General features: G+C 40.6%; 1 protein-coding gene across 2 annotated transcripts in view; it reads left to right on the top strand.

Moving 5' to 3' along the window:
- EOGT (EGF domain specific O-linked N-acetylglucosamine transferase) overlaps positions 1-11297 on the top strand; it is a 198417-nt gene extending 187120 nt beyond the window's left edge. For both annotated transcript variants that reach the window (XM_053720694.1, XM_053720693.1), the window contains one exon: positions 1967-11297. In XM_053720694.1, the coding sequence (XP_053576669.1) occupies positions 1967-2113 (147 nt within the window). In that variant the 3' untranslated portion in view covers positions 2114-11297. The remainder of the gene's footprint in view (positions 1-1966) is intronic.
- Positions 11298-26080: the final 14783 nt, after the last annotated feature.

Below are 26080 nucleotides of genomic sequence, written 5' to 3'. Positions count from 1 at the left end.
ATATAAGGCACCAGCTATCACATGGTGCACAGTCTTTCTATAGGCATACTGTATATAAGGCACCAGCTATCACATGGTGCACAGTCTTTCTATAGGCATACTGTATATAAGGCACCAGCTATCACATGGTGCACATTCTTTCTATAGGCATACTGTATATAAGGCACCAGCTATCACATGGTGCACAGTGTTTCTATAGGCATACTGTATATAAGGCACCACCTATCACATGGTGCACAGTCTTTCTATAGGCATACTGTATATAAGGCACCAGCTATCACATGGTGCACAGTCTTTCTATAGGCATACTGTATATAAGGCACCAGCTATCACATGGTGCACAGCCTTTCTATCGGCATACTGTATATAAGGCACCAGCTATCACATGGTGCACAGTCTTTCTATAGGCAAACTGTATATAAGGCACCAGCTATCACATGGTGCACAGTGTTTCTATAGGCATACTGTATATAAGGCACCAGCTATCACATGGTGCACAGTCTTTCTATAGGCATACTGTATATAAGGCACCAGCTATCACATGGTGCACAGTCTTTCTATAGGCATACTGTATATAAAGCACCAGCTATCACATGGTGCACAGCCTTTCTATAGGCATACTGTATATAAGGCACCAGCTATCACATGGTGCACAGTCTTTCTATAGGCATACTGTATATAAAGCACCAGCTATCACATGGTGCACAGCCTTTCTATAGGCATACTGTATATAAGGCACCAGCTATCACATGGTGCACAGTCTTTCTATAGGCATACTGTATATAAGGCACCAGCTATCACATGGTGCACAGTCTTTCTATAGGCATACTGTATATAAGGCACCAGCTATCACATGGTGCACAGTCTTTCTATAGGCATACTGTATATAAGGCACCAGCTATCACATGGTGCACAGTCTTTCTATAGGCATACTGTATATAAGGCACCAGCTATCACATGGTGCACAGTCTTTCTATAGGCATACTGTATATAAGGCACCAGCTATCACATGGTGCACAGTCTTTCTATAGGCAAACTGTATATAAGGCACCAGCTATCATATGGTGCACAGTCTTTCTATAGGCAAACTGCATATAAGGCACCACCTATCACATGGTGCACAGTCTTTCTATAGGCAAACTGCATATAAGGCACCACCTATCACATGGTGCACAGTCTTTCTATATGCATACTGTATATAAAGCACCAGCTATCACATGGTGCACAGCCTTTCTATAGGCATACTGTATATAAGGCACCAGCTATCACATGGTGCACAGTCTTTCTATAGGCATACTGTATATAAGGCACCAGCTATCACATGGTGCACAGTCTTTCTATAGGCATACTGTATATAAGCACCAGCTATCACATGGTGCACAGTCTTTCTATAGGCATACTGTATATAAGGCACCAGCTATCACATGGTGCACAGTCTTTCTATAGGCAAACTGCATATAAGGCACCAGCTATCACATGGTGCACAGTCTTTCTATAGGCATACTATATATAAGGCTTTTTTCCGATGTAAACAAATAAGTCCCAGCTGGAAGGGGTTAAATTGTGCTTATTTATTTATTTACTTACTGATACAGGGATTGGAAATCCCCTTACATGATTATCTTTCATTACTACAGAACATACCTAATTTGAAATATATAAAATAAATTCTGATACCACTTCATAGCTTTCCAGATTCACCTCTTTTATAATATGGCATTGTTCTCTTCTCCAAACTGTCCTTTGTTATTGATTTGTCATGCGTTGATAGTTAGGGAGGAAGCAAAGGGAAATTAATTGGACGTTCATTGTACCTGCCAATAATTCTCCGCCTGTGTACTGAAAAAAATATCAATAGATCCTGGGGATTTTTAAATTAATGTTGATCCAGTGTCCAAAATTACTTAATTGACTTCTCTATCAATAAAATAAGCTTTTATTTTTATTTTTTGTCTCCTTAATTAAGGGTCACCATCCAACCTTGGGGGAACATCCAAAATTTACAAATTATTCCTTTGATGTAGCAGAATTTATGCGCCTGGTAATCTTGGCAGCAGAACACGTGTCTCATCATTCCAAATGGCCATTTCGGAAAAAGCATGAAGAATTATAATTTTGGACTAACGGCAATAAATAAATACAGTCTAAATAATACCTCGTCAATGAACTTCATGTTAATTAGATGGTACAAAGTCTTCAAACTTAACGGGACACTACTGATCTCCCTTAATTCGTTTCCAGTGACTTGTTATACCAACTGCAGCTTAAATTTAAAGGGACAGTCTACTCCAGAATGTTTGTTTAAAAATATAGATAATCCCTTTATTACCCGTTCCCCAGTTTTGCATAATCAACACTGTTATATAAATACACTTTTTACCTCTGTGATTACCTGTATCTAAGCCTCTGCAGACTGCCCCTTATGTCAGTTATATTAATATACTTTTTACCTCTGTGATTACCTTGTATCTAAGCCTCTGCAGACTGCTGCTTATCTCAGTTATATTAATATACTTTTTACCTCTGTGATTACCCTGTATCTAAGCCTCTGCAGACTTCCCCTTATCTCAGTTATATTAAAATACGTTTTACTTCTGTGATTACCCTGTATCTAAGCCTCTGCAGACTGCCCCCTTATCTCAGTTATATTAATATACTTTTTACCTCTGTGATTACCTTGTATCTAACCCTCTGCAGACTGCCCCTTATCTCAGTTATATTAATATACTTTCTCCAACATTGGTGTGTCCGGTCCACGGCGTCATCCTTACTTGTGGGAATATCTCTTCCCCAACAGGCAATGGCAAAGAGTCCCAGCAAAAGCTGGCCATATAGTCCCTCCTAGGCTCCGCCCACAGCAGTCATTCTCTTTGCTGTTGCACAGGCAACATCTCCACGGAGATGGTTAAGAGTATGTGGTGTTTAGTTGTAGTTTTTTATTCTACTATCAAGAGTTTGTTATTTTAAAATAGTACTGGTATGTACTATTTACTCTGAAACAGAAAAAGATGAAGAGTTCTGTTTGTGAGAGGAAGATGATTTTAGCAGACAGTAACTAAAATCGTTTGCTGTTTCCACATAGGACTGTTGAGATGAAGTAACTTCAGTTGGGGGAAACAGTTAGCAGACTTTTCTGCTTAAGGTATGACTAGCCATATTTCTAACAAGACTGTGTAATGCTGGAAGGCTGTCATTTCCCCTCATGGGGACCGGTAAGTCATTTTCTTAGTCTCAAACAGAATAAAGGGCTTAATATGGGTTATAAAACTGGTAGACACTTTTATGGGCAAAATCGATTGCTTTATTTGGGCATTTTATACATGTTTATGCTTGTAATTCACACTTATAAGCTTGGGGAACGTTTTTTAACGTCAGGCACTGTGTTAGACACCTTTCCAGTCAGGAAGGGCCTTCCCAGTTGTAGGCTGAGCCTCATTTTCACGCCATTACTGCGCAGTTACTTTTGAGAGCAAGACATGCAGATGCATGTGTGAGGATCTGAAAGTAGTTGGAAAAGTTCCTAGAAGGCTTCATTTGGTATCGTATTCCCCCCTGGGTTTGGTAAAGTCGCAGCAAAGGCTGTAGCTGGGACTGTAGAGGGGTTAAAACTGTAACCGGCTCCGGTTTCCTCATTTTAAGGGTTAAAGCTCTGAAAATTGGTGTGCAATATTTTGAATGCTTTAAGACACTGTGGTGAAAATTTGGTAAATTTTGAACAATTCCTTCATACTTTTTCACATATTCAGTAATAAAGTGTGCACTGTTTAAAATTTAAAGAGCCAGTAACGTTTTTGTTTTTAAAACGGTTTTTGTACTTTATTGACAAGTTTAAGCCTGTTTAACATGTCTGTACCTTCAGATAAGCTATGTTCTATATGTATGAAAGTCAATGTGTCTCCCCCTTCAAAATTGTGTGATAATTGTGCCATAGCGTCCAAACAAAGTAAGGACAGTACTGCCACAAATAGTAAAGTTGCCCAAGATGATTCATCAGATGAAGGGAGTAGACATAGTTCTACATCATCTCCTTCTGTGTCTATACCAGTTTTGCCCACGCAGGAGGCCCCTAGTACTTCTAGCGCGCCAATGCTTATTACTATGCAACAATTGACGGCTGTAATGGATAACTCCATAGCAAATATTTTATCCAAAATGCCTGCATATCAGAGAAAGCGCGATTGCTCTGTTTTAAACACTGAAGAGCAGGAAGGCGCTGATGATAATTGTTCTGTCATACCCTCACACCAATCTGAAGGGGCCATGAGGGAGGTTTTGTCAGATGGGGAAATTTCAGATTCAGGAAAAATTTCTCAACAAGCTGAACCTGATGTTGTGACATTTAAATTTAAATTAGAGCATCTCCGCGCACTGCTTAAGGAGGTGTTATCTACTCTGGATGATTGTGACAACCTGGTCATTCCAGAAAAATTATGCAAGATGGACAAGTTCCTAGAGGTTCCGGTGCACCCCGACGCTTTCCCTATACCCAAGCGGGTGGCGGACATAGTGAATAAGGAGTGGAAGAAGCCCGGCATACCTTTTGTCCCCCCTCCTATATTTAAGAAATTATTTCCTATGGTCGACCCCAGAAAGGACTTATGGCAGACAGTCCCTAAGGTCGAGGGGGCAGTTTCTACTCTAAACAAGCGCACTACTATCCCTATCGAGGATAATTGTGCTTTCAAAGATCCTATGGATAAAAAATTGGAGGGTTTGCTTAAAAAGATTTTTGTACAGCAAGGTTACCTCCTGCAACCCATTTCGTGCATTGTTCCTGTCACTACAGCAGCGTGGTTCTGGTTCGAGGAACTAGAAAAGTCGCTCAGTAGAGAGACTCCGTATGAGGAGGTTATGGACAGAGTTCACGCACTCAAGTTGGCTAATTCTTTTATTTTAGATGCCGCTTTGCAATTAGCTAGATTAGCGGCGAAAAATTCAGGGTTTGCAATTGTGGCGCGCAGAGCGCTTTGGCTAAAGTCTTGGTCAGCGGATGTATCTTCCAAGACAAAATTGCTTAATATCCCCTTCAAGGGTAAAACTCTCTTTGGCCCAGAATTGAAAGAGATTATTTCAGACATTACTGGGAGAAAGGGCCACGCCCTCCCACAAGATAGGCCTTTCAAAGCCAAGAATAAGTCTAATTTTCGTTCCTTTCGCAATTTCAGGAACGGACCGGCCTCTAACTCTGCATCCTCTAAACAAGAGGGTAATGCTTCACAAACCAACCGAAGCCTGGAAACCGATGCAAGGCTGGAACAAGGGTAAGCAGGCCAAGAAGCCTGCTGCTGCTAACAAAACAGCATGAAGGAGTAGCCCCCGATCCGGGACCGGATCTAGTAGGGGGCAGACTCTCTCTCTTCGCTCAGGCTTGGGCAAGAGATGTTCAGGATCCCTGGACACTAGAAATAGTTTCTCAGGGTTATCTTCTGGAATTCAAGGAACTACCCCCAAGGGGAAGGTTCCACATGTCTCACTTATCCTCAAACCAAATAAAGAGACAGGCATTCTTACATTGTGTAGAAGACCTGTCAAAGATGGGAGTGATACACCCAGTTCCAACGGCGGAACAAGGAATGGGATTTTACTCAAATCTGTTTGTAGTTCCCAAAAAAGAGGGAACTTTCAGACCAATTCTGGATTTAAAGATCCTAAACAAATTTCTCAGAGTACCATCGTTCAAAATGGAAACCATTCGAACGATTCTACCTACAATCCAGGAAGGTCAATTTATGACTACCGTGGATCTAAAGGATGCGTATCTACATATTCCTATCCACAAAGAACATCATCAGTTCCTAAGGTTCGCCTTTCTGGACAAACATTACCAGTTTGTGGCCCTCCCATTCGGGTTAGCCACTGCTCCAAGGATTTTCACAAAGGTACTCGGGTCCCTTCTAGCGGTTCTAAGACCAAGGGGCATTGCAGTAGTACCTTACTTGGACGACATCCTAATTCAAGCGTCGTCTCTTTTAAAGGCAAAGGCTCACACAGACATCGTTCTGGCCTTTCTCAGATCTCACGGATGGAAGGTGAACATAGAAAAAAGTTCCCTGTCTCCGTCGACAAGAGTTCCCTTCTTGGGAACAATAATAGATTCTTTAGAAATGAGGATTTTCCTGACAGAAGTCAGAAAGTCAAAACTTCTAAACGCTTGTCAAGTTCTTCATTCTATTCCTCGTCCTTCCGTAGCTCAGTGCATGGAAGTAGTAGGGTTGATGGTTGCAGCAATGGACATAGTTCCTTTTGCGCGAATTCATCTAAGACCATTACAACTGTGCATGCTGAAACAGTGGAATGGGGACTATACAGACTTGTCTCCAGTGATTCAAGTAGAGCAGAAGACCAGAGACTCACTCCGTTGGTGGCTAACCCTGGACCACCTGTCCCAGGGAATGAGCTTCCGCAGACCAGAGTGGGTCATCGTCACGACCGACGCCAGTCTAGTGGGCTGGGGCGCGGTCTGGGAATCCCTGAAAGCTCAGGGACTATGGTCTCGGGAAGAGTCTCTTCTCCCGATAAACATTCTGGAACTGAGAGCGATATTCAATGCTCTCAGGGCTTGGCCTCAACTAGCAAAGGCCAGATTCATAAGATTCCAACATGACGACTGTTGCTTATATCAATCATCAGGGGGGAACAAGGAGTTCCCTGGCGATGAAAGAAGTGACCAAAATAATAAAATGGGCGGAGGATCACTCCTGCCACCTATCTGCGATCCACATCCCAGGTGTGGAAAACTGGGAGGCGAATTATCTGAGTCGTCAGACATTCCATCCGGGGGAGTGGGAACTCCACCCGGAGATCTTTGCCCAGTTGACTCAATTATGGGGCATTCCAGATATGGATCTGATGGCGTCTCGTCAGAACGTCAAGGTTCCTTGCTACGGGTCCAGATCCAGGGATCCCAAGGCGACTCTAGTGGATGCACTAGTAGTGCCTTGGACCTTCAACCTAGCCTATGTGTTTCCACCGTTTCCTCTCATTCCCAGGCTGGTAGCCAGGATCAAGCAGGAGAGGGTGATCTCCTTGGTGATCTTGATAGCTCCTGCGTGGCCATGCAGGACTTGGTATGCAGACCTGGTGAATATGTCATCGGTTCCACCATGGAAGCTACCTTTGAGACAGGATCTTCTTGTACAGGGTCCATTCGAACATCCAAATCTGGTCTCCCTCCAGCTGACGGCTTGGAAATTGAACGCTTGATTCTATCAAAGCGTGGGTTTTCAGATTCTGTGATAGATACTCTAGTTCAAGCCAGAAAACCGGTAACTAGAAAAATTTACCATAAAATATGGAAAAGATATATCTGCTGGTGTGAATCCAAGGGATTCTTATGGAATAAGATCAAAATCCCTAAGATACTTTCCTTTCTAAAAGAGGGTTTGGATAAAGGATTATCAGCGAGTTCTCTAAAGGGACAGATTTCTGCTTTATCTGTCTTATTACAGCAGCTGTGCCAGATGTTCAAGCATTTGTTCAGGCTCTGGTTAGGATCAAGCCTGTTTACAGACCTTTGATTCCTCCCTGGAGTTTAAATCTGGTTCTTTCAGTTCTTCAAGGGGTTCCGTTTGAACCTCTACATTCCATAGATATTAAGTTGTTATCTTGGAAAGTTTTGTTTTTGGTTGCTATTTCTTCTGCTAGAAGAGTTTCTGCAGTGTTCTCCGCCCTATCTGGTGTTCCATGCAGATAAGGTTGTTTTGCGTACTAAGCCTGGTTTTCTTCCAAAGGTTGTTTCTAACAAGAATATTAACCAGGAGATAGTTGTACCTTCTTTGTGTCCGAATCCAGTTTCAAAGAAGGAACGTTTGTTACACAATTTAGACGTAGTCCGTGCTCTAAAATTCTATTTAAAAAGCTACAAAAGAGTTCAGACAAACTTCTTCTCTGTTTGTCGTCTATTCTGGTAAAAGGAGAGGTCAAAAAGCGACTTCTACCTCTCTTTCCTTTTGGCTTAAAAGCATAATCCGATTGGCTTACGAGACTGCCGGACGGCAGCCTCCTGAAAGAATCACAGCTCACTCCACTAGGGGCTGTGGCTTCCACATGGGCCTTCAAGAATGAGGCTTCTGTTGATCAGATATGTAAGGCAGAGACTTGGTCTTCACTGCACACTTTTGCCAAATTTTACAAATTTGATACTTTTGCTTCTTCAGAGGCTATTTTTGGGAGAAAGGTTTTGCAAGCCGTGGTGCCTTCTGTTTAGGTAACCTGATTTGCTCCCTCCCTTCATCCGTGTCCTAAAGCTTTGGTATTGGTTCCCACAAGTAAGGATGACGCTGTGGACCGGACACACCAATGTTGGAGAAAACAGAATTTATGCTTACCTATTAAATTACTTTCTCCAACGGTGTGTCCGGTCCACGGCCCGCCCTGGTTTTTTTAATCAGGTTTGATGAATTATTTTCTCTAACTACAGTCACCACGGCACCCTATAGTTTCTCCTGTTTTTTCCTCCTGTCCGTCGGTCGAATGACTGGGGTGGGCGGAGCCTAGGAGGGACTATATGGCCAGCTTTTTCTGGGAATCTTTGCCATTTCCTGTTGGGGAAGAGATATTCCCACAAGTAAGGATGACGCCGTGGACCGGACACACCGTTGGAGAAAGTAATTTATCAGGTAAGCATAAATTCTGTTTTTTACCTCTGTGATTACCTTGTATCTAAGCCTCTGTAGACTGCCCCTTATCTCAGTTATATTAATATACTTTTTACTTCTGTGATTACTCTGTATCTAAGCCTCTGCAGACTGCTCCTTATCTCAGTTATATTAATATACTTTTTACCTCTGTGATTACCTTGTATCTAAGCCTCTGCAGACTGACCCTTATCTCAGTTATATTAATATACTTTTTACCTCTGTGATTACCTTGTATCTAAGCCTCTACAGACTGCTCCTTATCTCAGTTATATTAATATACATTTTACCTCTGTGATTACCTTGTATCTAAGTCTCTGCAGACTGCCCCCTTATCTCAGTTATATTAATATACATTTTACCTCTGTGATTACCTTGTATCTAAGTCTCTGCAGACTGCCCCCTTATCTCAGTTATATTAATATACATTTTACCTCTGTGATTACCTTGTATCTAAGTCTCTGCAGACTGCCCCCTTATCTCAGTTCTTGCATTTTAGCTAATCAGTGCTGACTCATAAATAACTCCACTGAAGTGAGCACTATCTAGCTGTGAAAAACTGACAAGTGCACTGAGGTTAGAGGTGGCCTTCAAGGGCTTAAAAATTTGCATATGAGCCTTCCTAGGTTTAGATTTCAACAAAGAATACCAAGAGAACAAAGCAAATTGGATGATAAAATTAATGTTATTTTAAATTGCATGGCCTATCTGAATCATGAAAGTTTAATTTTGACTAGACTGTTCCTTTAAACTTTTTTACTTTATCCCTTAATGGGATATGAAACCCAAAATTTTTCTTTCATGATTCAGACAGAACAGCGATTATAAACAATGTTCTAATTTACTTCTATTATCACATTTTCTTAATTCTCTTGGTATCTTGTGTTGAAAAGCAGGGCTGTAAGCTCAGAAGCGTGCACGTGTCTGCAGCACTAGATGGCAGCAGTTTTACAAGAATGTTACCATTTGCAAGAGCACTTGAGGGCAGCACTATTTCCTGACATGTTGTGCTTCTGACGCTTACCTAGGTATCTCTTCAACAAAGAATATCATGGGAACAAAACAAATTTGATAATAGAAGTAAATTGGAAGCTTGTTTATAAAATTGTATTCTCTGAATCATTTTTTGTGCCTTTCCTGTAAATTTCCTATGACAATTTTGATTTTCCGCTACCTCCTGAGTCTACAAGATGTAAATTTTATTCCACATTGTTACAATTTTATATCCTGTGTCAACTGCCTGATGCCAAATGGATGATTTGTCTTACAAGCCTGTATTTTGTAGATGTATAGGTGATAAATATTCAGAGATTATTTAGATTTTATATAATTTTTCTGTCTTTTGTATGTAATAATTTTGCTGTAAAATAGGTGATGAATATAAATTTGTCATACCGGCTTGTGGGGTTTGGTCTTTGTTAACCAGTACAGATTTATAGGTCATCCCTATTAATTTAGCATGTATGCTGCAACATGAGATGTGCCTAAAAATGTTTAATCGCTAACAGCGTTTACGCTTTACTATGCCTTATATTTTTTGTATAATTCTCTCTTAAAAAAAAGTTTTGTATTTGGAATCGGTATAGAACAACTCACAAGACATTTTCATTATACTTTTACATTTTTGTTTTGTATTCTCTGTATCATGGCTAATGATACAGTATTAATCCGCTTCTGCTTTATTCCATAATATTTAATTTTCCACTGTTAAATAAATAAATATGAAGTAAGTGCTGGTTAAAAGCAAAACTAACATCAGTTGTGTGTGTCCTACAAATACTCAAAGGATCATTAGAAGGAAGTGCCTGTTATCCAATCAGCATTAGCAGGAAGTACCTATCAGCCAATAATTATTAGCAGGAAGTGACCAATGTTTATTAAAGGGACATGAAACCCATTTTTTTTCGTTCATGATATAGAAAGAGCATGCAATTTTAAACAACTTTCTAATTTACTTCTATTATATAATTTGTTTTATTCTCTTGATATTCTTTGCTGAAAAGCATATCTAGATAGGCTCAGTAGCTGCTGATTGGTTGCTGCACTTAGAAGCCTCATGTGATTGGCTCACCCATGTGCAATGATTTTTCTTCAACTAAGGATATCTAAAATATGAAGCAAAATAAATAATAGAAGTAAATTGGATTGTTGTTTAAATTTGCATTCTCTTTCTGAATCATGAAAGAAAATTTTTGGGTTTAGTGTCTCTTTTAGCATCAAATAAATAAGTACAGAACTGATACAGCTGCTTCAGTTTGAAGTAAAACAACTTTAACTGCACATTTTAATGCAAAAACTAAAACAATTAATAAAAAATAAACGTTTACATTCTGCTCTTTCATGTGGACGACATATATTTTTAATTACAGTGTCCTTTTAAGTGTTACAGTAAATACCTTTGTCTCTTCTGCACCAAGTTAACTCTAGTTAGGTCAGATGCAAATGTATCAAACCATTGTATTGTAGGAAGGGAAATAAAACCAATTATTCCCCTCATTGTTTGCATAATGAATGTGCAAACGTTATCTGCAACAATATAATCAGAAAGTTCTAATTTGTGTTCTGTAATGTACTATGAAGCCTGTGTTTTATAACATTTTGTACATTTGTTATTAAAAAAATAAGTTAATAAATTATTACAAAAAATAAACACTTTACAAATGTGTGTGTGTAGTCTTTGTATGTATATGATCATTACTTAAAGGAACTAAGTACTATGACCAGATGAAGGTATTCTCTTTTTTATTAGTAACTGGAAATAAGGAAGGGAATAATCCTATAGTCAATATGTCATGACAACTGGACATGTGCATTTGGATTTGGACAAATGTAAAATAATAATAATATTTTATTTTTTTAATAAATATTGTTGTGAGTAATACACACTGGGAGCCGTCCTGTGTTAACTCTTATGCCACCTTAACACACATGGCGGAGTTCCATTACATCCAAGTTGCTCCCTCCCTTACCGGAATAATGTATGGTGGGCTTTATTCATTCCACAGTTGAAAACACTACATGGTTTGAACGCTGTTCTGTCACTGGATACTAGTAGCAATGTCCGATAATCATGAAGGTACAGTCACGTGATATCAGCACAGACCTTGCTGGAGCCGTAACTTGATAAGTGCCAGAAAACTTTTGCTCAGGGGTACAAAGCTGGGTGTTCAGGTGCAGTGGAAATTCATTAACTAGTAAATCAAAAGTAAAACTGGTACTCCTTGTCTAGAAACAGATCTGCTTTATTATCAAGTGTTAAAAACGGCCACAGAAAAGCACATTTGATGCGTCTTGACGTAGATTCATTACCCACTTATTGCCGGTTGGCCATTGTCCACTTATTGCCGGTTGGCCATTGCCTACAAGCTTTTAACCTCCAACATCCTGGAAATCAACCAGCAGATATTGAGCTGTATGTTAGCTATCACTGTTACGGTTTATCTCCATCTAGTCATTTACCAAGATGTAGTTCGCTCCTTGTGGCCCCATTTCAAGACTGATTGTGCCCCCATTTTCCTTGGAATCTCATTTCCAGAAAAAAGGCAAAACCGTCACATTAGTTTTCTATTTAAACAATTTTACTTGCAAAGGGCCTTCATGTTTGCACTTGAAACAAAGGGCCTTCATGTTTGCACTTGAAACAAAGATTCTTGAGTATGGAGATAAATTATAGTGCAGACTTTACAGGGGCCAAACTCACTGAACTATAAGAAAAACAGCAAAACCTAGTCCCAGAGAGATGACAGATGCCTCTCATAAAGCTCTCCTCTCAGATGAGATTATCTAAAATGATCCTCCAGCGCTGCGAGATCCCTCACGAGATGTTAAAAATGCAGATTTTGCTATAATACTCTGTCATGTAACCAGCACTGTGCAGCATAGCAGAGGTTAATTTTTTTTTAAAACCATTTTTAATAAACATTTTCAAGTAGTACAAACAGTGCATGAGAATGATATATAGTCATTATGGGTATGGCATAAATATATGAAATTGAAACAGCAAAGAAAAATCATTAATTATTATTTTGTAAATATTACTCCCAAATATAATCTCTCGTTAATTTGCCCCCAAATGACCCCAAAATACAGTCTAGTGTATTTCATTAAAAAGTAAAGATAGAGGACTTCCGGTGGGCGGGCTCCGGGATAGGCAGCAGAGCAGCAGAGCTCCGTATCAACTTGCTCTTACTTGCCCAATAAACTGCCTTTTGTAACTCACTGACGGCTAACTTTGCCCTTCACCTACCCAGCTGCCTCCCTGGAGCCCCACGAAAAAATCCTAGGCAGGTCCCGCTGCCCGGAGCGGAGGGGTTGCTTGAAGGTGATCCCTTTCTGCACTTTTTCACAGGAGTGATTCCGGCTCCCCCACCGAAGACCCCTATTCTAACATCTCGGAGTAAGGAGACACTTTCATCGGACGGCTACTTACCAATATACTCGCGGAGGTCAGTCCGGCCCCCGCCCCCTGTTCCCGACAATTTCTGGTTGTACGGGCCTGCCGTGGGGGACTGCGCTGCAGACGCGTCTGACGCCATCTTGGGCCCACGTGGCTCGCCATCCTCCAGAGTCGGAGTAGTGTGGAGTGGAAGGTGAGGCTAAACATCGCAGGGACAGGCCATTGTAACCCCCGACGCCTGATACCCCAGACTCCGGACCTTTGCTTCATTGGTCTGCTGGGCCTCTGGCCACATGGTCCTTGCCGCGGCCTGCCAGTGAACGACCAAAAGATCAGTGAACCGGCCCACTCGCCTAGGAGGGTCCTTTGACATTGGAGAAGACTGTTGTGGGCTCCCTCCACTTGGCGCTGAAACTCGCGGGCACACCGGGGAGGTACCCCGCGCTCACAGGGAACTGTCGCTACACAGGGTAAGATCATTACACCTGCACCCCCATGTGAGCCTCCTCTACCCATACATATAACTGGTCACCGCTACTAGTTGTATTATAAGCACATACCAAAGACACTAGCTTGGGCCTGTCTGATACCAATACACTCCCCTCTGAACATTTGGACTGCGTCTCTCTTGGTTGCTCATGGAGGTGACCACTCCGGTATTTATTTGGCCTTTTGTGGGATAGAACTTTACTGGACACCCCTACTGGCCCTACGCCAGACCCTAACAGGATATTTTACAGCAGGTCCTGGTGAAACAGGTATAAAAAACAAAAAAGTAACTTCCTCCAGAGTCCGACCGCATTGCAGGGAGAAAGAAACGGTTACTTTGCTTTCCAGGACCTCTGGAGAGTGGAACTGAATCACACTATACCTGTGCACCTTGATACCCAGGGGACAGAAACTTTACAGACCCCTATACGGGGGACACTCTCCTAGAACCACAGGGTCCAATTTTTTCTTTTACCATATTACGTAAAGTTGCACTGTACTGTATGGTATATAATTGCTGTCAATTTTTGCCTCTAACCATTCCTTTTTTCCCTATGAAGCAGCGTGGTTCCTAGCTCACACTGGGATTCTATCTTCTTGCAAGGAGGCTGCAGACTGGGGTGGGAGCGTAAGAATTCCATGTCCCTACTGTTGACAGGTTTTGACAATATTTACTCTGTTGCACACTATTCTGCTCATTGATGGTTGATGTACTCTATACTATAATTGCCTTACCTTGTCTTGGTGTTTTTGTGAGTGGCATCTGACATTTCACTCTGTAATAACAACGTAACACCTGCTTTTCAATACCTTACCTCTTCCCTTGAAAGTTCCTAGGTATATGGATACATTTTTAACCAACACCCCAATGGCGAGTCGTAGTAAAGCCAATGACCGCCGCCATAGAGCTGCTAGTGATCTAACCACTCAGGGTCACAGTTCCGAAGCCCCGTTAGAGGGGGAACAGGTGGAAACCCACCCTATTGTAAAACAAATCACCCTGCTTTTCATGCCTAAAATTGACAACCTACAAAGGGGTGTAGACACCCTGGCGGGTGAAGTCAAACAGTTTTCAACCAGGTTGGGAGAGGCGGAGGGTAGAATATCAGATCTGGAAGACTCTAATATCAATACATCGAGTAGAATAGCACACTTAGAGAAACAAAACACATCCCTCCAGATGAAAATAGACGATCTAGAAAATAGATTGAGGCGCAATAATATGCGTCTCCTTGGTCTCCCAGAATCCGTTAAACAACAGGAGTTGATTTACTTTATAGAAAACACTTTACCATCACTACTGAATGTATCTATCAAAGACCTTGCTGGAGGGGTGGAGAGGGCACACAGGGTAGGGCCGGATAGACCTAGTCAGAATTTGGACCAACCTCGCCCCATAATGATAAAATTCTTGCATTTTCAAACCAAAACTGCCATCTTGAGAGCTTACAGAAAAGTAGGCAAGCTGATGTTTGAAAACTCAAGGCTACTACTGTTCCAGGACTTCTCTGCGGACCTAATGAAACGCCGCAGAGAATTCTCACCCCTTTGCTCACAGCTTCATAAGGAGGGTAAACAGGCCTTCCTTTTGTACCCCGCTAGGCTCAAACTGGTCACCCCCAGGGGTTCCAGATTCTTCGAGACCCCAGCCGCTGCCCAGGAATTCTTAGACAACTATGAACCCCTAGTGCGCAGTCCCACACACAGCCCTCAGAGACAACTGAGAGGGGAGGAGGGTTGAATGGGAAGTATAGGTATAGCTAATAAATGTTTAATTATGTCCGATTGTATCAAACTTAAATTGCAATAATGGTTAATTGGGTATGGATACTGACTTTGTCTCAATTAATCACGCTACTATTGGGACCCTCCTTGGAGAGGGGCTGGGTGTCTGGCCCGCTCCCGGACCCAGGGTCCACACTCGGGGCAGCCCTGGTGGATTGTCCCGGTTGTGACTTCACAAGATTTTGTTACAACGGTTTTGAGTTTTTAGTTGAGGCAGCTTCTCTATGGCTGCTTCCTATTATTGGCGCGCATGATGGAAAAAATATCTGTCATAACATGTTAATTTTTACTGATCTTATTATAAATGCTGTATTAGATTGGGTTCTGATGACAAATTTGAATTTCATTACAGCGCCATTGTTTGCAATGTCTGTTCAACGGGGCCTGGCTGGGGCTCGGCATGGCGAAGGGCTGAACCGGGAGCCTCTACCCACGCTGCAAAGGTTTGAAACCCCTTTTTTTTTTTTCCCTCCCTCTTTCTTCGATCCCACAACCCTCTGCCTCTTTCTCCTTCCACCCACTCCCTCTGTGCTTGTTTACGATGCCACCTACACCTCACCACCCTTAGTCATGAAAATGCCCATAACACTCACATCATACCCACTAGATAAGATTTAATTTATATTCCTGGAATGTTGGGGGAATCCACTCCCCTATTAAGAGGAAGTCGATTTTAACCCACCTAAGGAAAAAACGTGCAGAAATTGTATTCTTACAGGAGACCCACCTTTCAGATTTAGAACATAGTAAATTACAGACTGGCTGGGTGGGAAGAGTTGAATTTGTCTCATATAAATCAGCTAGTAGAGGATTGACTATACTTTTCGGTAAACAATTGGAATATGAGATTTTAGATGTGCTTAAAGACCCAGAAGGTAGATACCTGGTAGTGCAGATTAGAATCCTAAACAACACCTACACCCTATGTAACATCTATGCCCCGAACCAAAGAGACAGAAAGTTCTGGGATTCCATTACGACCCTACTTACACCCTACCTGGGTACACACATCATTCTAGGTGGAGATTTCAATCTAGCTCCCAACCCCCATTGCGATAGGCTAAGGGACCCTAACAGATGCGCAGCGAGAAGCCTGCCCAGGGTATCAGACAAATTTGAGAGAGAAGTCTTCGAGGGTCTGGGAGGCGCCTTGGATGTCTCTGACATCTGGCGCCAACTCAATCCCGATGGCAGAGACTATACCTGCGTCTCCAGGGCAACGCCCTCTATGTCACGCATTGATCTATTTCTGATTTCAAACTTGATGATCACTCAGGTCATAGATACAAAGATAGGTGAAGTTATTGTCTCTGATCACGCCCCCATAGCACTTTTTCTTGATATCGGCCTCTATCACATTAATACATAAAGCGGGAAAGGATTGTCTGCTACCTGAGTCTTATAGGCCGATTTCTTTATTGAATTCGGACTATAAGATCCTTATCAAGTTGTTTGCCGAGAGGCTGAAGTTCATACTGTCCAGTATCATCCATGAAGACCAGACGGGCTTCATGTACGCGCGCTCATCGACGGTTAATGTGCGAAGGGTCTTACAGATTGTTCAACACTTCTGGGCCGGTGCCCACGCTCATAGGGAAGATAGACCGGAGGCCTTTCTGCTATCCCTGGACGCGGAAAAGGCCTTTGACCGTGTGGAGTGGGGTCATCTGTTCCACACCATGGCTCAAGCCAACTTCACCGGTCCCTTCCTTACTCTTATCAAAAATCTCTATCAGGCACCAATGGCAAACGTGCTAGTGAACAATATATTCTCTCCCAGCCTTCAATTGCACAGGGGTACTAGGCAGGGGTGCCCTTTGTCGCCCCTCCTTTTCAATCTAGCTTTGGAGCCATTGGCCATCAAGCTTTGTCAAGCCTTTCCAGGTATCGATGTCACGGGTGTTCCGCAGCATCTGGCTCTATATGCAGATGACATGCTCCTATTCGTGCAGGACCCCCAAGCGCACCTACCTAACATTCTGCAGAATCTTGCTGAATTTGGCCTCTTCTCCGGCTATAAAGTCAATGTGCAAAAATCAGAGATTCTTTGGTTGAACCGCACTAGGGGCTCAGATGCGAGGTACCCCTACTCGGTAGCTTCCCAGGATATTACATATCTGGGTATTAGGATTTCGGCCAACCCCAACAGACTATATGCTAACAATCTGACCCCCATCTGCGCAAAACTTAGGGCTCAGATGAACAGTTGGAGATCTCTCCCACTTTCATTGTCGGGAAGGGTGGCCCTACTCAAGATGGTGGTACTCCCACGATTGCTCTACCCATTGCTCATGCTCCCCTTACTTTTGAACAAATCCGATATCAAACTCTTAAATTCGGCAGCGAGAGCCTTTATCTGGCAGGGGAAAAAATCAAGGATCTCAAGAGACAAGCTTAGCTTGCCCTTTCTCCATGGAGGTCTGGCGCTCCCAGATTTCCGGCTATACATTTGGGCCGCACTGATCCGGCTGGTGGTGGATTGGCAGGTTGGCACTGGACATTTTTGTCGTATAAATCTAGAGCAGGCGGTGCTGGGTAATGTCTCTTTGCCTTACCTTCCACACGTGCCAGACGCAAGATCCCTGCGACCCCTGGGTCATAGCATGCTATACAAAGACCCCTTAAAGGCCTGGTTACTGGCACATAAATACCTGGGTAAAACTTGCCATGCCTCTCCCTACTTACCGATTAGAAGAAATCCATACTTTCCGGCAGGTTCTGAGACCCTGCCTTTTCGCATTTGGGAGACGCAGGGACTGTCTTCCCTTAAACACCTGTTAGATCCATTATCAAAAGCAATCAAAACATTTGGAGCTTTGCAGAGAGATTACAATATACCTAGGACACATTTCTATGCCTACTTACAGGTTCGTCACTATACGGGGGTGCTGATCAGAGACGGTGCAGATTTTTGGGAGGGTTCTCCCTTCCGCCTTTCTCAGACACTATACGCCATGGGTAGGTTCTCGCTTTCGGAAATCTACCAGACACTTCTACACCACCTTTCCACTTCTCATCAGTCTTCGATACAGACAGGTTGGGTTAGAGAGGGTATGAGAGAGGTCTCTTGGATAGAAGTAAGGAACAGCCTGGAAAAAAACAGGAAAGTGACTTTGTCAGCTTCATACAGGGAATCTCAAATACGTTTCTTGCACAGGGCCTACCTCACCCCAAGGACACTGGCAAAATGGGCTCCGTCCTCCCCGAACAAGTGTACTAAATGCGCCTTAGCTAACCCCGGGTTTCTCCATTACATATGGGAGTGCCCCCCAATTAGGCAATACTGGGGCAAGATACAATTCTGGCTGAGAAGGCGGTTACAGATACAGATTGACTTACTTCCTGAGACTATAATATTTCTGTTGTGGGATGAGAGACTCTAACAACAAGACTCGGTACTGAGCCTAATTATTTTAGTGGCTAGGAAACACTTACTACAACACTGGATAGCAGATAAAGGCCCCTCTTTTAGAGGTTTCAAAAATCTGCTAAAATCACAAATTTTCATAGAACAGATGGACGTGAGAACCGATGTTCAGAATAGATTAGGTCGGTTACTGTGGAAGGACGCACTTAGAGGAGACTGGGATCACTTACTCAACTAAAAATCTATAAGGGATATTATGTCAAACTCCGTAACTTACCTGTATTCTTATCCCCCTCCCCTCCCCCCTCCCTTATTACTACCACTACAATATCCTCCCCCCCCTTTTTTTTTTTTTCCCAGCCAGGCCTCAGCACTCCAACGGTCCTGTCCTGCAAGGTCCGTAACGATTACCTCTGACAGAGGTTTTACTATTTGCACTTGTTAGTTAGAGTTATACTATTTAGTTAGGTTTACGGTTTTGTATGTTGCAAAGAAAAAGGAAAAAAAGTGGAGTTTGGGATTAGGACTTATGCACCACTGCCATGCCCATTTTTTGATATACACTGAAATTTAACTTTCAACTGTTATCTTGTTACAGTAAATAACATGTTAAGCATGGAACCTGTATTTTACCCGATGACATTGTAATGAATAACCACTTCCTGTTGTAATGTGACAGTATCACGTAATCTTGTTTTGTGTGTGCATTTTGTCCTCCCTAATAAAAATGATATTTAAAAAAAAAAAAAAAAGTAAAGATAACAGCATCTTTATTTTTTAATAAAATAACTGCACTGTGACTAAAGTTGGCTGTAGTGGGGTGTTAGAAAAGATAACGGCACTGAAAAGTGCCTTTACATTGCGGTCTATGGGAACTGTGTGTCCCCAGTAAATATATATGTATATGCTTTTATACATATATATTTATGTGTTAATATGTACAGTTGTGCTCATAAGTTTACATACCCTGGCAGAATTTATGATTTCTTGGCCATTTTTCAGAGAATAGGAATGATAACACAAAAACTTTTCTTTCACTCGTGGTTAGTGTTTGGCTGAAGCCATTTATTTTCAATCAACTGTTTTTACTCTTTTTAAATCATAATGACAACAGAAACTACCCAAATGACCCTAATCAAAAGTTTACATACCCCAGTTCTTAATACCGTGCATTGCCCCCTTTAACATCAATGACAGCTTGAAGTCTTTTGTGGTATTTGTGGATGAGGCTCTTTATCTTCTCAGATAGTAAAGCTGCCCATTCTTCCTGAGAAAAAGCCTCCAGTTCCTGTAAATTCTTGGGCTGTCTTGCATGAACTGTACGTTTGAGATCTCCCCAGAGTGGCTCAATGATATTGAGGTCAGGAGACTGAGATGGCCACTCCAGAACCTTCACTTTATTCTGCTGTAGCCAATGACAGGTCGACTTGGCCTTGTGTTTAGGATCATTGTCATGTTGGAAAGTCCAAGTACGTCCCAATGCGTAGCTTCCGGGGTGATGAATGCAAATTTTCCTCCAGTATTTTTTGATAACATACTGCATTCATCTTGCCATCAATTCTGACCAAATTTCCTGTGCCTTTGTAGCTCACACATCCCCAATACATCAGCGATCCACCTCCATGTTTCACAGTAGGAATGGTGTACCTTTCATCATAGGCCTTGTTGACGCCTCTCTAAATGTAGCGTTTATGGTTGTGGCCAAATAGCTCAATTTTGGTCTCATCACTCCAAATGACTTTGTGCCAGAAGGTTTGAGGCTTGTCTTTGTGCTGTTTGGCGTATTGTAAGCGAGATACTTTATGGCATTTGCGTAGTAATGGCTTTCTTCTGGCGATGCGACCATGCAGCCCATCTTTCTTCAAGTGCCTCCTTATTGTGCATCTTGAAACAGCCACACCACATGTTTTCAGAGAGTCCTGTATTTCACCTGAAGTTATTTGTGGGTTTTTCTTTGCATCCCGAACAATTTTCCTGGCAGTTGTGGCGGAAATTTTAGTTGGTCTACCTGACCGTGGTTTGGTTTCAACAGAACCCCTCATTTTCCACTTCTTGATTAGAGTTTGAACACTGCTGATTGGCATTCTCAATTCCTTGGCTATCTTTGTATATCCCTTTCCTGTTTTATACAGTTCAACTACCTTTTCCCGCAGATCCTTTGACAATTCTTTTGCTTTCCCCATGACTCAGAATCCAGAAACATCAGTGCAGCACTGCATAAAAGATACAAGGGTCTGTCAGGAGTTCAGAAACTCATTGACCTTTTATACACACACACTAATTACAAGCAAACAGATCACAGGTGAGGATGGTCACCTTTAATAGCCATTCAAACCCCTTTGTGTCAACTTGTGTGCATGTTATCAGGCCAAAATCACCAGGGTATGTAAACTTTTGATCAGGGTCATTTGGGTAGTTTCTGTTGTCATTATGATTTAAAAAGAGTAAATCTTACCAGTCTGTTATTTCCTTGAGTATCCGGCATACATAGCAAGTCACCATCTGGAGGAGTCTGGCCAAACTCAATTTTTGTCCTCAATATCGTGTCGCTAAGCAGAGGAAGCGGAGCTTGATTATCCGGCGCTTGATCATCTGGAGCTACCTGCGTGTTGATGCACTAAGTGCAGGTTTCAGTGACACGCCAAAAGCAAGCTAATGAGAGCTGATTTCCACGTAACAGTGAGTTCTGGGCGTTTGTTTGTTGCCTGAATCCATACTGCCTTTTGCCGACATCACATTTACCCTGTCATAGTAATCCCTTACTTGCCATAATAGTAAGAAGGTATATGCTGGGTTTCTCATGTTCTAAATACAAACACCATTGCAGCCAAAAAGACTCTACATCTGAACTCTGGATTATCCTTCGCGGTCTAAATACAAATTAAAAGTAGAAAAGAGGGCGCCACATAGCGTGATACTGTTGACTCAAAGCAGTATAGATGACTAATATTATAGGCTTACTGAAGGTGTATGCACCGTATTATAACCGGTGCTGACAAGCAGACTAACACTCTCAGTGGTTAGCACACTGGGTGGCCTCAGGTTAGCTGTACACAGGTGGTACTCTGCGTTGCTTGATTGGAAATGGAAGAGCGTCTGTGCGGTTTGTGTGTCAAAGACTGCGGTAGGTAAGAAGATTGAACACCTTTCCAGGAAGGATCGAATAAGAGCGAAAGACAACTTCCGTATATTAAAATTGAAAGTCTTTAATCCATACAAATTGCTACGCGTTTCTAGACCATAAACCGGTCTTTTCTTCAGGCATAAAAACAATGGATACAATTTACACAAATTACAACCTTATATACAGGTAACTTTAAAAGCGGAAGTTGTCATAGTTTCAGAAGTGGACCAATGATATAAAAGTAGGTACTCTAAATCTTGTCGATACTAATTGGACTAGGACACCTGTGGACTTCACTATTGCTAACAATATGTATCAAAGTCTCACAAATATATTTCTAAACAATTTTAAGTGTCCCATCAAAATCTATGTCAATAAAATGATCCTAACTTTATAGATTGATATATTAAAATGTAAGTACATAAACATTTGTAGTATAATATGTGATTTAAAAGAAAGGAAATAAAGCTAAATAAATAAATGTTATATTTAATCTGTGTGTGGCACCGTAAAATCTACTACTAGCTGATGATCAATGTTTAATTCCACTATTAGGTGTATTTGTTATTTCATATTTCATCATCTGAAACTCCAAAGCCATAGAAGGCGTGTGTATGTAAATGTGTATTAAAAATATAATGTATGTTGAACGTAGACCTGCAATGTTAATTTTGGTGTATCAAAGCAATGGTGTGTGTATCGTGTAAAAATGTAACATATGAATCAAAATTCTATTGTATTCGACACTCAATTTAGCATAATAAAAATGCAGAGAAAGTTGAACAGATCTAAAAATAAAAATAAATAAGATGAAACCCACGGCTGTGGAAGTTGATAAACCGAGGTTTTTTGGGTGCGGATTTTGTAACGAACATGCAAGTCCATTAGGATAACTCACGCTTCTATATATAAAGACTAGAATGCACTTGTTATTGATACGCTTTATGTTACTAAATTTGTAGATATGTGATGTTATACGTCTGCAGTCAGCAGATGAAAAGAAATTATTTCTTTAAAAATTTTTTAAAAAAATAATATTGGTTTTGTAATGTATGAACCTCTGTAAATAGGGGGGGGGGTGTATGTGACAATTGGGAAAGCGCTCTAATATTCATTATTTAGAGGATTAGTTTATGGATTTATATAGTTATTTGTTTGTTATAGCTCGTGAGTCTGAAAACACGTTATCATATTTAAAGGTGTTAGAATGAATCTAATGTGCCTGATGTGACCAGAAAATCTATAATATTCAGACAATTAAAATGTCTGATGGAATTTTACATTCCATCTTAAATGGGTTTATTTGGTATATATCATGATAACCTTTATAATATTTGTTCTAAATACACAGTACCAACCCTAGATGTATTAAGTATACGGCATTGTGTTTTGTCTGCTAGAAGATTTCTAAGCACTATTAGTCCAAAGGACTGTACAACTTGTATTGGAATTTATGCTACTGGATGTTATAATAAATACTAACAGCTTTGTGTTTCTGCTGCTAGAGGACTTTAAACACGAATTAGTCTAAAGGACTGCATATTCTTTATTGGAATCCACGCTGTTGAATGCTGTGAAAATACTTATCACACGATATATATAGTACTGTTGTCTATTAGACACATTTTTATTGGTGATATTTTTTATTTTTATTGGTGCTTTTTGGGAGACGTCCCTAAAAGAGATTTTCTACACTTTTTATATTGCTTATTATACATTTTACATATTGCATTTTTTATATTGTCTATTGCATTTTTATATTCTTTTTGTCTTATGTGTTCCAAAAAATTTATTCCAAACATATTTATGCTTGCATATTAATTAAATGAACATTTTTAGCCTTTAAACATAGCATACCTCACACAATTCATTTTCTAGAACGCACTTTCTACCTATATGGCCTTTGTAGCGATTCGTTCACTTTGATACATTGTCACGCATGAATTGTAGCCACCTTCACAATATATTTTTATAGATAGTTGTAGCGATATATATACTCTACTATCTTGACTCGAACTGTTTTTTTAAATACAGATATTTTTGTAGGGATATATACACGTGTATACACTGTTACTATCATACATAGGATCTAAGGATCTACACTGTTCTAGCTAATTAGCTGTCACTGTTTCTATATTTAAGTTGTTACTGGATTTTATACTCTAATTATTAGTTTAATTATATTTTATATATGCACACACTCTGCTTTTAGCGCCATCCTTTTCCTTTTTAAAAATAGTAAAGACAGTTGATTGATAATAAATGGCTTCAGCCAAACACTAACCATGAGTGAAAGAAAAGTTTTTGTGTTATCATTGATTTTCTTTGAAAAATGGCCAAGAAATCATAATTTCTGCCAGGGTTTGTAAACGTATGAGCACAACTGTATATATACACATATTAACATAAATATATATGTATATAAGCATATACATATTTCAATTTGCTGCCATCGATGCGCTAATTACTCCATTTGCTGTGCTTAGGTTCTATTGCCGTCTCTGGCGGCATCCAACGAGGTTCCCATTGGAGCCTATGGAAGCACACTCTCGTGAGCGCAATGCTTCTCAGCAATGTGAATGCAAGCTCGCATTCGCATTGCCGACAACTTGTAATATCAGCGCTGGTATTACACAGTGGAGTGCAAAAATCGCTTTCATGAAAGTGATATTTAGCACTTCACTTATAATCTAGCTCTTATTTAACTTACATAAAAGTAATGTTTAGGAATCTAGAGACAAATGCAAGTTAAATTGTAGTGAAAACATTTCAGTTTAATTTGTATTTGCTGCAAACTGAGACTTTAAATCAGTGCTGGGTGGTTCACCGTAAACTTCTCCACTGTGAGATTCTGTATCCCAGAGAGATTCTTTACTTTCTATGGAAGGCACCTCTAATCACTCTGGGACTTTTACTTACAGAATTAGAGACTTTCTCTCCAAGCTGAAGTATCTTTTATCATTAGGCCTATAGAAAGTAATAAAGCTCTCTGGGATACATAATCTCACATGGGAGATTGAAGTGAATGTGTTTCTTTATATTTATATATATATATATATATAGTTTAGAAAGAACATACAATTTTAAGCAACTTTTCAATTTACTATTATCAAATGTGCTTCATTCTCTTGGTATCCTTCATTAAAGGAGCAGCAAAGCACTACATGGAGCTAGCCAAACACATTGGGTGAGCCAATAACAAGGGGCATATATAAGCACGAAAAAATATCACTATAGTTAGTAACCCAGAGCTAAAAAGTTAGTAGTGCACTCAATGTTAAAGATAGGAAAAAGTCACATTTCTTACTTGTCCGCTATAATGTCTTACTCATCCGGCTATTGTTAATTTAAGCCTGGACATATATGTGCAGTCACTAACTAGCAGCTAGCTTCCAGTAGTGCATTGCTGCTCCTGAGCCTACCTAGGTATGCTTTTCAACAAAGAATACCAAACTAATTAAGCAAATTACATAATAGAAGTAAATTGGATAGTTGTTTAATTGTTTGTCACATTGACAGGGGAGCACCTGAAATTGATATACATTCTCAGTTTGCAGCAAATACAATTTAAACTGAAATGTTTTCACTAAAATTTAACTTGCATTAGATCTAGTTCAGAAAATATTACTTTTCTATCAGTTAAATGTGTTTTGTGAATTTTGAGCAAACTTCATCTGCATATAGCAGGCAAGATAAATAAGTGAGAAATAAAGGTGTTGCTTAGAGCATATCATGATAATTTTGAGAAATTCAGACAGACCCTGAAAACTCCCCTGTCCCTCCCACTTTCTAAAGCTGTCAGTTTTATTTTACATAGAACAAATACAAAGTGCAATGTACTTTGTAAAATATACACATGAAAATAGAAAGTATGATTCTAAGTTGTTAAAGTTACACAGAAACTGTCAAAGCATAATCAGAATTTGTAGAATCACAGTTCTAAATACACTTCTGTGTACAGAATTTAATTGCATTAAACTATAACATAGAAAGTACAAAGCTTAAATGTAATAAAACTTAAAGGACACAATCTGAAGTCTACTACAATATAAAATACAAAGTGTAAATGTAACAAAACTCTGGTATGCAGCGCTATATTGCACTGTGCTTGTTACATCCAGAAGTGCAGGGGACATCCCTTAGAGAAGTATAGCAAATCCTGTGAGGTAGATGATTATTTTAGATCATCTCATCTGAGTGGAGAGCTTTAGATGATCAGGCACAACGTGAGATGCGGACAGTATCTGCGCCGTCCTCTTGTTTGTGCTAGGTCGTAACCATCT

This window comes from Bombina bombina, chromosome 7 (genome assembly GCF_027579735.1).
Source record: "Bombina bombina isolate aBomBom1 chromosome 7, aBomBom1.pri, whole genome shotgun sequence".
NCBI classification, from domain to species: Eukaryota; Metazoa; Chordata; class Amphibia; order Anura; family Bombinatoridae; genus Bombina; species Bombina bombina.
The sequence above is the reverse complement of the archived record's forward strand: the minus strand, read 5'-3'. Positions and strand labels throughout refer to the sequence as shown.